Source organism: Anabrus simplex, chromosome 2 (assembly GCF_040414725.1).
Source record: "Anabrus simplex isolate iqAnaSimp1 chromosome 2, ASM4041472v1, whole genome shotgun sequence".
NCBI lineage: Eukaryota > Metazoa > Arthropoda > Insecta > Orthoptera > Tettigoniidae > Anabrus > Anabrus simplex.
The window spans coordinates 585,830,642-585,847,461 of record NC_090266.1 but is presented as its reverse complement, the minus strand read 5'-3'; the positions used below and the strand labels follow the sequence as shown (position 1 = coordinate 585,847,461).

At 36.4% G+C, this 16,820-nt stretch overlaps 1 protein-coding gene across 5 annotated transcripts in view; it reads left to right on the top strand.

Moving 5' to 3' along the window:
- Nucleotides 1-16,549, top strand: part of stac (C2 and C2B_Munc13-like domain-containing protein staccato) — a 338,745-nt gene extending 322,196 nt beyond the window's left edge. For all 5 annotated transcript variants that reach the window (XM_067140968.2, XM_067140967.2, XM_067140966.2 and 2 more), the window contains one exon: nt 14,302-16,549. In XM_067140968.2, the coding sequence (XP_066997069.2) occupies nt 14,302-14,393 (92 nt within the window). In that variant the 3' untranslated portion in view covers nt 14,394-16,549. The remainder of the gene's footprint in view (nt 1-14,301) is intronic.
- Nucleotides 16,550-16,820: the final 271 nt, after the last annotated feature.

Below are 16,820 nucleotides of genomic sequence, written 5' to 3'. Positions count from 1 at the left end.
GAGTTACAGATCAATTGGATCAATTTTCAGTTTTAAATATTTTAGTGTTATTCCAATAATTTTATATTAGATTTCAGTATTTCGCTCTAGGTATATACATAATCCTCTATGCCAAGCGATTCCAACTGAGGTGCTCCCAGGGCCCCGGCTGGCCCCGGCAGCAGCCCCGGCGCTGTGCTATAGCACCGTTGAGGTGGTGGGGGAAGGAGGGGAAGTGGCAGAGGCAGAACCACAGGTCGTCAAGTCAGCACGCAGTTTATGAAAACAATATTGTTCATGACAGTTCTGTGAACACACAAACACACAATTTATTCTGTACATACAGTACATTGTGTTTGCCTTAATGTACATTTAGCGTTAAGTCAACTGTTGACATAGTTTTGCGGCGACTAATTTACCAATATTGAGTATAATCGATTTGGCAGTAGAAATTCTAATAACAGCCTCTAAGTCAGCATCAGACAGAGAAATCCTAGTTCTCCATTTATTTGAATTCAGGATTCAAAACATCTGTTCGCATGCATACGTTGTACCGAACATTGACGTAAATTTTAAGGCAAGTGCTTGAAGTCTGGGAAATTCTTGTGGATGAACGCCTTTGTAAAAGGAAATTAAATCACCACTGTAGTGGTAGTACCTGTCCTTTAGGAATGCATTACTCGGTAGTTTTATCAGCTCTGTTTGGAAATATGATGGTGATTTTTCAAGACTCGCTGAAAATGGGGTCATAAATATTTAAAGTTGAGGTGCTTTATCATTCATTTATTCACTTATTTATTTGAATCGGGCATTGAATTCAGAGTGCAAAGTCTGTAATGATGTCTGATAGTCTCAAAGATTTTCATAAATAGACAAATGTAATGATTTTAACAAAGGAAAATTGTCAAAATTTCCGGCTTCAAGCTGACTTTTCAATAGCAAACTTTGCATTTTGAAAGCCTTAATTCTATCACACATGGTTCTAATCAGTTTGTTTCTCCCTTACAATGAAATATTTAAATCATTCAAATAAGACGTTATGCCCGCCAAGAAAGCGAGGTCAGCTACCTATTGTTTATTCCACAAAGTTGGTAGTGGAGAACCTTCCTTCTCCATGAACAGAGCAATTACTTCAATTATTGTAAAGAAGGTTGCTAGCACATTCGCGCAACTTAACCAACGCACAATACAATAAAAGGGAATATCGCTTTATTCTGCTTCGAGATCTTTAAAAATTCTTTGAACTGCCGCTGGTTCAAAGATTGCTTTCTGCAGAAATTTACACATTTTGACACAGTATCCATAACTGATTTAAAGTTATGAAAGTTCTTTGAGTATAATTGTTCTTGATGTAAAACACAATGTACTGATAATATTGGAGGTAACCCAGCATCGTGCACCTTCGTTTTGATGCGGCTTCTAAAACGTAGCCCACCAGATGACTTCGATGGTGCTCTGTCAGTAGCGACACTACACAGATTTCCGAGTGATAAGCCCATATCGTTCATTGAGTCTTCAAGAGCTGCAAATATATCTGCGCCGGTGGTAGCATCTTTGAGGGGAATAATGTCCAGTAGTTCCTCAGTTATGGCAAAATCTTTTTCGACTCCCCTGACGAAAATAGACAGCTGTGCCTTGTCACTTTTGTCAATAGTCTCATCGAGAGTAATCGAGTACCTCCGGAAAGTGCCGTATTTGTTCCGCAATTGCTCTTTCTAGTCGGCACCAAGTTCCTGTACACGACGAGAGGTCTCTTTTTGACAAGCTTATCGCCTCAAAGTGGGTCACGGCACGTGGACACTATACCTCCAAACACTCAATTAAACATTCTTTTACAAATTCGCCATCAGTAAAGGGTCGCCCAATTTTTGCATTTTTCAGAACAACAATAGCCCATAACTTGCTTGAACTGTGCCTTCTAAAGTGCTGGGTTAAAGTATCTGTGGGACAGGGAGGTAAAATAATTATCTTTGTGTTTTCTTAGCAGCACATCTAAGTCTAATCCTAAACAGTTCTTAATAATATAAACCCAAAAATGAAAACAAATCCCTTAAATTGCATGTAAAACAATTCCTAATGAGTAAGTTATTACTTATCTCTGAAGAACTTGGCAATTCCAATTTTAACTTAGCAATTCGTTCGGTTCTTGCTGCGCCAACAATGTCATCATAGGTTGAAACATGTTTATTGTGGTAGTGTAGTCCAACGGTTGAAGACTTTAGCTTAAAATGACATGACAAATTAAACATTGAGCTTTCCCTTCGGTATTGAGAACAAAATATTAATCTACCCATGAAGGATTAAGCGAAATTTTTAACGAAGATGAAACCAACTGCTCTGCTATCTGTTCTATCGAATAGATTCCACTGAGAATGACACACACACACACACACACACACACACACACACACACACACACACACACACACACAGAGAATAAGAATGAATGTACTGTCTATTATGCACACATGTGCCGACCACAGCGTGGGGTAGGTTGGGAAGGAAGGCAACAGTGCTTCTGAGTGCAGCGCTGGTGCGCCCCAGCACTAAGTGCTCGAGTTGGAAAGGCCTGCTCTATGCCATCTTTAATTAGTCAAATGTGGACACCTATTGTAATGCAAAAACACATTTGAAATAACTTTTATTATATTTTAAGGAGTAATGCAAGTTCAAGTATAAACAGGATCCTGATTATATTTTCATGATTTTGAGTTAAAAACATGGCTGATAATGCCCATAATATAAGGGTGAAATATGTCCCATTTATGAAATTAACAATAATGGAAAATTTCATAATGTAATATGAAAATATATTGTATTGAAAAGGTGGAAAAAAAAAATTAAAAATAAAAATTAGATCTTAATATCATAAGTGGTATGATCCAAGCTGTCAGTGGAGAGATGGCATGGATAGACATTAGTAGACGAATAAGTTTGAGTGGTGTCTTTAAAAGTAGGAAAGATCACAATATGAAGATAAAGTTGGAATTCAATAGGACAAATTGGGGCCAATCTTTGTTTACAGGAAGGGGAGTTAGGGATTGGAATAACTTACCAAAGGTGATGTTCAATTTCCAATTTCTTTTAAATCATTCAAGAAAAGGCTAGGAAAACAACAGATGGGGAATCTGCCACCTGTGCGACTGCCCTAAATGCAGATCTTGATTGATTGATTGATTGATTGATTGATTGATTGAAATCTCAATTTTTGTAGCCATCACTCAGAATTTCTTGATTCTTTGAGACATTGTATTGTTCTTTTAGGCTTATATTGCAAATCTATATATATAAAATAGCTTGTCCTGACTGACTGACTGACTGACTGACTGACTGACTGACTGATTCATCATCGCAGAGCCAAAACTACTGGACATAATGAAATGAAATTTTGGAGATACATTCACATTGAAATGTAGGTGCTCACTAAGAGAGGATTTTTTGATATTCCATCGCTAAAGGGGGTGAAAAGGGGGGTGAAATTTTAAAATAAGTGTATCTATATCTCAAAACTTCAAAAGTTTACAGATGTAAAAATTGGTATTTACAATCTTCATTAAAAATTAAAAACCACGTACTTTTTTGTTTTCGGAAAATCCCAATAGGAGGGGTGGAAAGGGGTGAAAAAGGAGTTGAGTGCATTTAATGAGGACACTTATATCTCAGAAACTGAAGATATTACAGACCTGAAAATTGGTGTTTTGGATTTCCGTTAAAAATAAAGAAACACGTAATTTTTTGTTTTTGGAAAATCCAACTAAATGGGGGGCGAAAAGAGGGTGATTTTTTAAATTGAGTGCGTCTATATCACAAAACTTTTAAAGTTTATAGATGTAAAAATTGGTATTTAGAATCTCCTTTAAAAATAAAGAAACACGTATATTTTTGTTTTCAGAAAATCTCAATAGGAAGGGTGGAAAAGGGTGAAAATGTGTCGAATGCCTTTAATGAGGCTAATTATATTTCAGAACCTGAAGGTATTACAGACTTGAAAATTGGTATTTGGGATCTACTTTAAAAATAAGGAAACAGGTATTGTTTCGTTTTTGGAAAATCCAAAAAATGGGGGGTGAAAAGGGGGGTGAATTTTTAAAATGAGTATATCTACATCTTAAAATTTTAAAAGTTTACGGATGTAAAAATTGGTATTTTGAAATTCCTTTAAAAATAAAGAAACATGTATTTTTTGTTTTCGGGAAATCCCAATAGGAGGGGAGAAAAAGGGGTTGAATGCCTTTAATGAAGATACTTAACTCTCAGAAACTGAAGATATTACAGACCTGAAAATTGGTATTTGAGATCTCCTTTAAAAATAAAGAATTTTTTTTTTTTTTGCTTTTGGAAAGTCCGAATAGTAGGGGGGGGGTGAAAAGGGGGGATTTTAAAAATGAGTATATCTATATCTAAAAACTTTAAAAGTTTGCACATGTAAAAATTGATATTTAGAATCTCCTTTAAAAATAAAGGAACACGTATTTTTTTAATTTTTTTCTTTTGGAAAATCCAATTAATGGCAGTTAAACAGGAGTGACATATTGGGGTGAATTTTTTGAAAGACTATACCTACAGAATATCTGAGAAACGTAGAATGTTACAGACGTAAAAATTGGTATTTGGAATCTCCTGTAAATGTAAGGAAACATAGGTGATTTGTTTTTGGAAACTCCTCTTAAGGGGAATTAAAAAGGGGGTGAAATTTTAAATTTGGAATTTATACAGTATATCTCAAGAAACTTAACATGTTACAGACGTGAAAAATGGTATTTTTTTATCTCTATTAAAAGTAAAGAAACGTGTACTTTTAGTTTTCGGAAATATCACTTGGTGGAGGGGGGGGGGGGGGTAATTAAAAGTGACTGAAAATGGTGTTGAATTATTTTAATTAGGCTACTATTATCTCAAAATTGAAGATGTTACAGACGTGAAATTTGATATTTGGAATCTGCTTTAAAAGTAAAGAAACACGTATTCTCGGAAAATCCAATGATTGGGGGTGGGGGAGGTGAAAGAATTGAAAAATTGTCTTAATTGTATGAGAATACTTAAATCTAATAAAAACTAAAGTTGTTAGGACCCACAGACGTGAAAATTGGTATTTGGATCTCCTTTAAACACAAAGAAAAGCTCGTTTGGGGGGGAATATCTTGGGGGAGGGATTCAGAAGGAGTTGAATTCCTTTCAGGAGGACACATAAATCAAACTGCAGAAGTTACAGTCGTGATAATTGGTATTTAGAAGATCCTTTACTATTAAAGGAACAAGTATTTTCTGCCGAAAATTCACTTGGGGGGGGGGGGGGGTGTGGAGGAATGTGAAAGTGAAAAAAAGTGAATTGTTTTAATTTCAAAACTGAAGCTAATAGACGTGAACATTGGTGTTTGGAATCTCCTTTAAACATAAAGAAACACTCCTTCTTTTAGTTTTTTGGGAGGGGGTAAATAAACTTAACGGCGGTGGGGTGTAAAAGGAGGTGAGACCAATTGATTTTACTGTTCGTAATGTATTTATAAGGAGCCTCCGTTGCTCAGGCGGCAGCGCACCGGCCTCTCACAGCTGGGTTCCGTGGTTCAAATCCCGGTCTCTCCATGTGACATTCGTGCTGGACAAAACGGAGGCGGGACAGGTTTTTCTCCGGATACTCCGGTTTTCCCTGTCATCATTCATTCCAGCAACACTCTCCAATATAATTTCATTTCATTTGTCATCCATTAATCATTGCCCCAGCGGAGTGCGACAGGTTTCGGCGCCCGGCACAATTCCCATTGTCGCCGCTAGATGGGGGCTTTATTCATTCCATTCCTGACCCTGTCGAATGACTGGAAACAGGCTGTAGATTTTTGATGTACTTATTCTGATCATAAACCGATCATTTTTATTCTTTCCTGGGTTCGTTTTCAAGAGCCATCTTTTTCTTCGGAGAACGTTCTTAGGTTACAGTAGATTCTCCTGGCATATAAATAAAAATTTAAACACCTTTGAAATAAACTATAGGAATGAGATTGACCGTCGAATTTTTCACCTCTATAATAAGTTCAATAATGCACGGAAGTACGTCATTCGTATGGCCAGAAATCCCGCACATTTGCCTACGCGCGACAATGGCGCTGCTCACATTCTCAACAATGACAACGGCATCAGATGTAATTTACCGGCAAGTAGCGGTCTTGCATCTTGCTGTGGGGTCCAGAACATCTCTAATAATAATAAATAATAATAATAATAATAATAATAATAATGTTCTGGACCGTCGTCAAATGTGCGGACCGCGCTGGAAACGGGTCCTGGACGGCTAATGACTAAGAATGCAGTCCGGCCGCGGGTTCAGTATCGCCAAGGCTCCCAAGACGACACCACGCTGGATCTCCTGAAGGATTTGATCCATATTAAAAATGCTTATAGGAAAAGATGGCAAATATTTAGGGACCCAATTGACCGGGTGGAATACCTTGACCTAGCCCGGGAAGTACGAAATCGATTTCTGGAAAGATTGAAAAATGGGAGGAAACTTGCCGTAGAGTCATATCACGAATTTTGGCGGATTCTCTCAGAAAACGAGTCAAATCACGAATTTCGGCAGATTATATATAAGACAATAAGCATTCAATTCTAAGTTTCAGTATAATACCGTAGCGAAGCACGGGTATCTTGCTAGTCTATATATATAACATAACTTGTCCTGACTGACTGACTGACTGACTGACTGACTGATTCATCATCGCCGAGCCAAAACTACTGGACATAAAGATATGAAATTTTGGGCATAGATTCATATTAAGATGTAGGTGCCCGCCAAGAGAGGATTTTTGGATATTCCTTTGCTAAGGGGGTGAAAAGGGGGTTGAAATTTTAAAATGAGTGTATCTATATCTCAAAACTTTGAAAGTTTTCAGATGTAAAAATTGGTATTTAGAATCTCCTTTAAAAATAAGGAAACACGTATTTTTTTGTTTTCAGAAAATCCCAATAGGAGGGGTGAAAAACAGTGAAAAATGGGTTGAATGCCTTTAATCAGAATACCGGTACTTACACCTCAGAAACTGAAGATATTACAGACCTGAAAATTGGTACCTTTGATCTCTTTTAAAAATAAGGAAACGCGTATTTTTTGTTTTTGGAAAATCCAATTAATGGGAGGGTGAAAATGGGGGTGAATTTTTAAAAACAGTGCATCTATATCTCAAAACTTTTAAAGTTTACAGATGTAAAAATAAGTATTTAGAATCTCCATTAAAAATAAAGAAACATGTATTTTATGTTTTCGGAAAATCCCAATAGGAGGGGTGAAAAGGGGGTGAAAAATGGGTTGAATGCCTTTAATGAGGATACTTATATCTCACAAACTGACGATATTACAGACCTGAAAACTGGTGTTTGCAATCTCCTTTAAAAAGAAAGGAGCATGTATTTTATTGTTTTTGAAAAATCCAATTAATGCGGGGTGAAAAGAGGGTGAATTCTTAAAATGAGTATATCTATATCTCAAAACTTTTAAAGTTTATAGATGTAAAAATTGGTATTTAGAATGTCCTTAAAAAAATAAAGGAACACGTATTTTTTGGTTTTGGAAGATCCAAATAATAGGGGGAGGGGGTGAAAAAGGGATGAATTTTGAAAATGAGTGCATCTATATCTCATAACTTTTAAAGTTTACAGGTGTAAAAATTGGTATTTAGAATCTTCATTACAAATAAAGAAATACGTATTTTTTATTTTCGGAGAATCCCTTTATGAGGATACATATATCTCAGAAACTGAAGATATTACAGAACTGAAAATTTGTATACGGGATCTCCTTTAAAAATAAAGAAACACGTATTTTTTTTGTTTTTGGAAAATCCAATTAATGGCGGTTAAACTGAAGTGACAAATTGGGGTGAATTTTTTGAAAGATTATATCTACAGAATATCTGAGAAAGGTAAAAAGTTACAGTCGTAAAAAGTGGGTATTTGTAATTTCCTGTAAATGTAAAGAAACATAGGTGATTTGTTTTTGGAAACTCCCCTTAAGGGGAAATAAAAAGGGATGAAATTTTAAAATGAGAATTTCTACAGTATATATCAAAAACTTAACATGTTACGGAAGTGAAAATTGTATTTGTAGACTATCTCTATTAAAAACAAAGAAAAGTGTATTTTTAGTTTTCGGAAATACCACTTGGTTGGAAGGGCGGGGGTGAGTAAAAGTGACTGAAAATGGTGTCGATTTCTTTTAATTAGGCTACTGATATCTCAAAAATGAAGATGTTACAGAAGTGAAATTTGATATTTGGAATCTGGTTTAAAAGTAAAGAAACACGTATTTTCGGAAAATCCAATGAAGGGGGGTGTGTGGAAGAATTGAAAAATTGACTTAATTGTATGAGAATACATACATCTAATAAAATATAAGTTGTTACAGACGTGAAAATTGGTATTTGGCTCTCCTTTAAAAGCAAAGAAAAACGCGTTTTGAAGGGGAAACCATCTTGGACGGCGGGAGTGAAAAGGAGTTGAATTCCTTTCATGAGGACACGCAAATCAAAAAATGAAGTTAAGAGTCGTAATAATTGGTATTTAGAAGATCATTTACTATTAAAGAAAGAAGTATTTTTTGCCGGAAAATTCACATGCGGTGATTGGGGGGGGGGGGAGTTTTGAAAGGAAGTGAAAAATATGAATTATTTTTATGGGGATACTTATATCTCAAAACTGAAGGTAATAGACGTGAACATTGGTATTTGGAATCTCCTTTAAACATAAAGAAACACGCCTTCTTTTAATTTTTATTTGTGGGGGGGAGGGGTAAATAAACTTAACGGCGGTGGGGTGAAAAAGGAGGTGAGACCAATTGATTTTACTGTTCATAATGTGCTTATAAGGAGCCTCCGTTGCTCACTCGGCAACGCGCCGGCGTCTCTCAGCTGGGTTCCGTGGTTCAAATCCCGATCACTCCATGTGATATTCGTGCTGGACAAATCGGAGGCGGGGCAGGTTTTCTCCGGATACTCCGGTTTTCCCTGTCATCATTCATTCCAGCAACACTGCCCAATATTTAATTTCATTTGTCATTCATCTATCATTGCCCCAGAGGAGTGCTTCGGCAGCCGGCAAAATTCCTGTTGTCGCCGCTAGATGGGGCTTTATGCATTCCATTCCTGACCCTGGCGAATGACTGGAAACAGGCTGTAGATTTTCCATGTACTTATTCTGATCATAAACCGATCATTTTTCATCTTTCCTGGGTTCGATTTCAACAGCCACCTTTTCCTTCGGAGAACATTCTTAGATTACAGTAGACTCTCCTGGCATATAAATAAAAATTTAAACACATTTGAAATAAACAATAGGAATGAGATTGACCGTCAAATTATTCACCTCTATAATAAGGTAAATAATGCACGGAAGTATGTCATTCGTATCGCCAGAAATCCCGCACACTTGCCTACGCGCGACAGTGGTGCTGGTCACATTGTCAACAATGACAATGGTAGCAGATGTAATTTACCGCAAAGTAGCGGTCTTACATCTTGCTGTGGGGTCCAGAAAATATAATAATAATAATAATAATAATAATAATAATAATAATAATAATAATGTTCGGGACCGTCGTCAAATTGTGCGGACCGCGCTGGAAACGGGTCCTGGCCTGGTAATGACTACGAATACAGTCAAGCCGTGGGTTCAGTACCGCCAAGGCACCCAAGACGACACCACGCCGGATCTCCTTCAGGATTTGTTCCATACTAAAAATGCTTATAGGAAAAGATGGCGAAGATTTAGGGACCGAACTGACCGCGTGGAATACCTGGACCTACCTCGGGAAGTACGAAAATGTGAGGAACATTGCCGTAATCTCTCAGAAACGAGTCAGATCGCGAATTTCGGAGGTATATATATAAAACGTTAAGCATTTAATTATAAATTTCAGTATAATACCGTAGTGAAGCACGGGTATCTTGCTAGTTATTTAATATATCCCTCTTCCCAACCTACATGTCAGGGCTGGTATTGTCATTACTCAGAACCTTACTTGTTTACTGCCTTAAACAAATTCTTATGGATGTTTTTTTGTCATATAACAATATTAAACCTATAGTCAGTGGATATATCTAACCTTTTTACTGACGAAAATTTCAAATTTAGTTAGCTTTTAAGATTACTCATATGTATAAAGTATAACTTATTAAAGCCTGTGTATAGCTCACCTTTGATGTTGATTCCTGAAGTACCAGGCAAATTAATTAAGTCAATGGCCACTACCATCCCAATCCTATCAGTTTCTGATCCTTGCATTTCAAAAACCCTCATTGTGTTAATGCAATGTTAAGTCACTAGATTCCTGAAGTCATACTTAATGACAGGCATGTTCACTACAATGGCATGTTAACATTGATTTTGCACACCCTTAAACACAGAAGAAAGAAGTGCATTCTGTCCTCTTGATGTGAACTACTGCAGCTAGGTCCAAAATAAGTGGAGGGGTAAATTCTGTTAAGTTCATCTCCCCTAGAATTTGCTGATATCTGGTATAAATACATTTCTGAAGAAAATGTTACATGTTGGAACTTCATAAGATCATCTCATGGAAGCTAAGAAAGACATGTTCTTAAAGTTTACAATGTATTTTGTCAACTAGAGTAATGTTTATTCTTTATTTGAACCCTGATGAATTTCTAAACAGTCCAATGGATATGTTAGTTGAAGTAATGTACCATAACACTTCCTTACATGCTAACTGACTGGACTCTTGTACAGAAAAATTGGCGTCTTAACTTTGTATACTTTGCCCTATGTTGTGCTCTTTTGTAATAACATATTTCTATCTTAGTCTTTAATCCATTGACATACTAATTATCAAGACTTTTGCAACCCAGAATTATTTAATTTGCCTACATCATTGTTTTCATAGGTTCTCATGTGCACTTTAATTTATTATTAATAGTTATTTGGAGGTTCTTATGCAAACTTGAATTTATAAAATGAAAGAATTTAAATCTCATCTTTGGATTTTTTGGCATTTTAGTAGGTTTTAAAGGAGCGGAAAATTCTGAAGCAGTTGAAGATGTGCAAAGCCACTAGACCTTTATTACATTCATATGGCTAAATAAGGGACTTTCATGAACCACAGAGTTGCCTGAGTAATATTGGAGCTATACATCTAGTCTCACAAATTGAAATGTTTGTGGTTTGTCATCCTCCCCCCTCCCCCTCCCCCAATTCCCGCCATTCATTTTTTTTCCTTCTGTTTCCCAGCCACACATCGCACTTTCTCTTTTCTCAGTTCTGCCACTGTCATCACAGCCACTCAACAATTCTGACTCGTTTTCACTCTCACTTCTCTTCATAATTTTAGAAACATCACTGCTAACTAATGCGATATGATTACAGTCAATTTTCTCGGATCCATCATTATCACAGTAATCATAGTCATCATCATCATCATTTTCCCACTTCCAGCTGACACCGAATGGAAGCAGATATGATTCCTCTCCACTTTGTCATTCCACCATCCTTCTTCCGACACGATGTTCCAATCCACGTTTCGTTTTCTAATGCTACTCTTCACAAAGTCCATCCACCGCATTCTTGGTCTTCCTCATCCTCTCTTCCCTGTCATCCGTCCTTCCAGTGCTCGTTCTGGTAGTCTTTCTTCATTCATCCATTTGACATGTCCAAATCATTTCAATATGTTTTGTTCTAGTTTGTCCTTTGATTTCTGTACTCCCACTTCTTTCCGTATATCTTCATTTCTTACTCTCTCTCCCCTTGTTTTTTGTACCATACATCTCAGGAATTTCATTTCAGCTGCTTGTACTCTCTTCTCATCCCTCTGAGTCATTGTCCAAGTTTCTACTGCATATGTCATAGGAACATAATAACCTTTATTTAGCCTTCATTGGTATATCCTTGTTCCATACTAGTCCTCTCACCTGTTGATAGAAAGCACTCCCCAGTTGTATTCTTCTGTTAATTTCCAAATCTGTTCTTCCATCTTCAGACAGTATACTTCCCAAATATTTGAAGTGTCTAACTACTTCCAATTTCTTATCTCCCACTTCGATAATTCCTTTTCCTTCTTTCTCACGTCTACTCATCACCGCTGTTTTACTCTTCTCCACATTTGTCTTCAATCCCCATATTTCAATATTTTTATTTATTGCATCTAACTGTTCTTGTACCATCACTTCATCTTCATGCCAAATCACCACATCATCTGCAAACAACTTTACCTTCATCTTCTTCCTACTGTACTCTTCCATTGCTGCCTTCATGATGTCATCGATCATCATTAAAAACAGTAAGGGTGACAACACATTTCCTTGTTTTAGTCCATTCTCAATTCTAAACCATTCTGATGTCCTGACTGTAGTCTTCACACTACTATAGCAATCTTTGTACATTGCATTTATCATGTTTCTCATTTCCCTGTCAATCTCTCTGTTTATTAGGCATTCCTTAACTTCTGTTCTATCATAAGCCTTTTCTAAATCAATGAAGGTCATTATCATGTCTGTTAGGTCATCAGCCCAGAGGCTGGTTGGATCCTCAAATAGCACCACCAAAGGTTATGCGATTATAAGGAAACCCCAAAAAACCAATGGCAGCACCAAAATGAGGTGTACTAGGCAAGATGAGGAGTGAGGTAGTTTGCCATTGCTTTCCTCACTGGGTCAGAAAGTACTATTGCAGCACGACACCCTATGAGCAGCACCTTTCATAACACTCAGATGCACTAGTCATGCTCTGAATGTCATTACTCAGCACTACCCATACCCCAGCAACTTCCATATTGTCACAGCCATGGATGTTGACTGGGACTTCGGTGGAAGCTACACTTTACTCTGACCTGTGTCAAGAGATGGATGCAAAAGTACTGCATCCATCAAGAAATGACAGCAGGCAGCGTCATTATCATATCCTTCCCTATTCCCAACTTTTTTCCATATTTTTTCTCAGGATGAAAATGGATTCCACTGTGGACCTGCCTCCTCTAAATGCAAATTGTTCTTCTGTTTGGCTTTCTACCTTTACTTTTTCTAGTATTCTTTCCATTACTTTGGCAATATGCGAGATGATTGTGATTCCTCGGTAGTTACCACATACCTTCCTATCTCCTTTCTTGAATATTGGTAATACTGTTCCTGTTTTCCATCTTCAGTAACTTTTCTCTCTCTCCACACACATCTGAGAAGTCTGTATGTCCATTGCAATCCCACTGGTCCTGCTGCTTTGATAATTTCTATTGACACTTCATCTATTCCCACAGCTTTTCCCATCTTAATTTTACTAACTGCCCATTCCACTTCAGCCATAGTAATGTCTGATTCTTCTTTTATTTTTTCCTCCTAAATTTTGTTTGCTTGTGTAATTTCTCCACTTATCTGATGTCTCACCTTTAGCAGTTCGCTGAAATATTCTTTCCATCTGTCCATTATCTCTTCTGGTTTAGTCAATAATTCTCCTTTGTTTTTTTACGAATCCAGTGTTCACCTTCTCATTCCTTCTATTTTTTACAACTCCAAATAATAATTTTTTCCCTCCCGCCACTCCCTGGGTGGTTACTGCATGGGCTTTTGGGCATAATTGCACAACTAAGAGGCCCATCTCCAAGCAGCATGCACATCAAGAAGTTTGAATCCGTCTACAAGTAACCCTCAAAAAACAATAAAAAATAAAGTGGGGACCATGGCCACCTGACCCTTTTATTCTCCTTCTAGGACAGGCAGGGATTACCATCCACAGTACTTACTACCACTAAAATTTCTTAACCATCTGACATTTCTAACTTGTCTGCCTCCATAGCATAACAGCACTAACAACTGCTGTCCTGGGAGGCCTGGGTTCGATTCACAGTGCTACCAGAGTTTTATGAATGGCAGGAGGGCTGGTCTTCATTGTCGTCATCATCATCATCATCATCATCATCCATGTCCCACTCCAGTCGCCTGGAAGAGGGCTGGTATTTAGATTAAATGGTACTTCCAGGTTACCTCCACTTGGGTTGTGCCCGAGAATAGCTGCGCTACCTTAGAATGAGGATATGAATTGTAATTCGTAAATTCTGACGTTCTTTCACACTTGTATTTTAGTGGCAAAGTGTAGTTAAACCTCCATATACCAACTAGATGAGAAATGTCACATATTGTGGTCCATTCCTTCAGCTGTGTTGTACTTGGAAGCTTGAAATTCTCAGCTAATCACTTTTATGTCTAGAAGTCTGCTGAACTTTTGAGTTGGGATGTGTAAAATTATCCAAGAGTAACATGGACTTTCTTGAAATTTATTTGCTGGAAATTTTGCTTTATCTGTTATGACAGGTACTAATGTTGGACTTCTTTGTTACAGTTTCCACAATCCTGGGAGCTTTAGAACATCGACAGGGAGACAAGTTAGCAAGAGAGTTTGCTAAAAAGCAGAGAGCCAAAGTTCTTCAATAGAGAATGTATCTGCGAGTGTAACTGACTGAATATTCTCAGGATAGAAATTGGTTTCATAGTTTCTACAGTCTGTTTTTACAGACATTTGCTTGTCAGGGCAACTGGGAGAGAACTATATTTCAACAGCAATAGATTTTGGGTTTTTGACCAGGAGATTTGTTGACTACACAATTTGCTACCTATTTTTATCCACTGTTGTGCATTCTCTCTTTGTACATGTGAAGAAGAGATACCTGTTGGATTCAGACTTACTTTTATACTGGCAGATTTCTGTTTATCAGTAACTTCAAAATGAGTTTGTCTGTTCTAGTCAGAAATCATTTTTAGTGATCCTTATTTATCACCATTGTAAAATAGGTATTGTAAAAAATTGGTCAGGTTTTTCCTGTGTGTGTATATGAAGTTCAATGGATATTTCATGTGAACATTTCAATTTCTGTGTTACTGCTTCACTGTACATTTTAAAATGTAAATATAGAAACATTTGCCTGGTGAATTTATCCATTTGTGTTATACGTGGTTACAGAGGCTTGAATTATGAAAATTGATTAATCTGTTTTATTTAAAACCAGTCTGATTCAATGATATTCCATAACAACTACTGCTATTCAGTGCAAGTGTTTATGGAAGGTTAATTGCAATGAAATTTATGGCTATTCAGTCACACTCTTCACTAGGATTAACTCTGTGGAGATATCTGAACAGCTAGAAATTTGATGGAAATCTGTCATGAGATTTCTTCAACTGAGGAAAATATGATTACAAACATTCCCTCCCAACTTATAATTCTCTTTTTCCCTTGTACGTCATTATGCAGATTGTTGTTTAAACTTGTTAAGCATTTAGTTGTGCCTCTCTTAAGTGTTTTGTTGTGTAATATATTTTAACTTGACTGTATGACAAAACTACTCCAAAAACTAAAAGGTAACTCACAGAAAGAACAATAGAAAGGAACAGCCGGCTGCAATAAATACAAACTCAGAAGTAGGTCTAAATGAAAACGTATTGTGAAAGTTTTCAATGGCAAGATCAAATTGTCATACTTTCTTTAGTTCATCCTCATTGTCACAGGCTTTCTTCCTCTCAATTTTTCTTACTCTTCTCACTTGATATTGTTGCCCAAACTGGAGAAAAATATCCTCATTATAAATAATTTCTCCCAAATGAGTACTAATTTGTGGTAAATAAGGATGAAGTTTAATTACTATTTTAGAAAGCAGTGTACATACACAAGAACAGGTATTAATGTAAATTTTCATGTACCGGTATTCACTATCATGCTCTAAGTTCTGTTCCTGTGTGGCAAAAATTAAGACTTGATTTTAAGTGTGATTCCTTGACAGTTAAATTTAGGGCTTCTATGGGAAATGTACTTTTAAGAAATGGTGTCATATATTAAATTTTTTCCACAAACAAAAGTAAGGAAGGAAATGATGTAAATTGTATTTTTGAGCTGAACAATTTTACACAGTTAGTAGTATATTTACTGCTAAATAGAAAAATTAAATTTTTTACAAGGGCTTCTGCTGCTGTTATGAGTCTGGTAATTAAAGTGCACAATATAAAACTATTCAATCTGAAACAAAGTTGATTCAATCTATATTTAACTTTTCTCATTGGCATTTAAGATGTTCTTAGTTTGTGTAAAATATATACCTTTTACTCACCTCGTTAGATAGCTAAAACAGAAATTTTGGTGCCTATCAGTGCAACTCTGTTCCTCATAGGAATAGACCAAAATGAAAATAACATTTCTGTTAGTCTGAAATCTTTTCTGACAATCCAATAGGTATTTTAGTATGCTATAAGGTCACAGGCAAGAGTGGATAAAGCCAAACAGTTTTGTATTTAAAATAAAATGATAATTGATATGTGTTATAAAGAAAATTATTGCCACAAGAAAGAGGTCTATAATTTTCTCCATTCAACTGTGTGATCTCTTATCTTCTGTTCAAATATGTGCATTTGTTAAATGTTCCATGCATTATTGTAACAGATGTCTGATATTTACATTTTGTACTTGTCCGATATTGTACATTTTTTCATGTAAATTATAGCCACATTGGCTTTTCTGTTGTATATAAAGTTACAATATTAAGACTGCCTTGTAGATATTTATAAATGTTATTTTTAATAAAAGTTGTTTATTGAATGTTGTTGCTGTTTTCTTTATGCACAGTGGAAACCTTATCAGCAGCAATTGGTATGTTTGGGATTGAGGTGGGCTACATTTTTATATTGAAATACATAGAATTAGAGTTGACATATTGGTGATTGAAGATACAGTTAATATGTTTACTGAATATCATGATGACCAGCTGTTGTGCCCTTTTCAACTTAACTCATTGTTACTTCATGTAAGGGGATTTGGACATCACAATCAACAGACCTGTGTTTTCACGACACTGTAATTCTGAATATGAAATA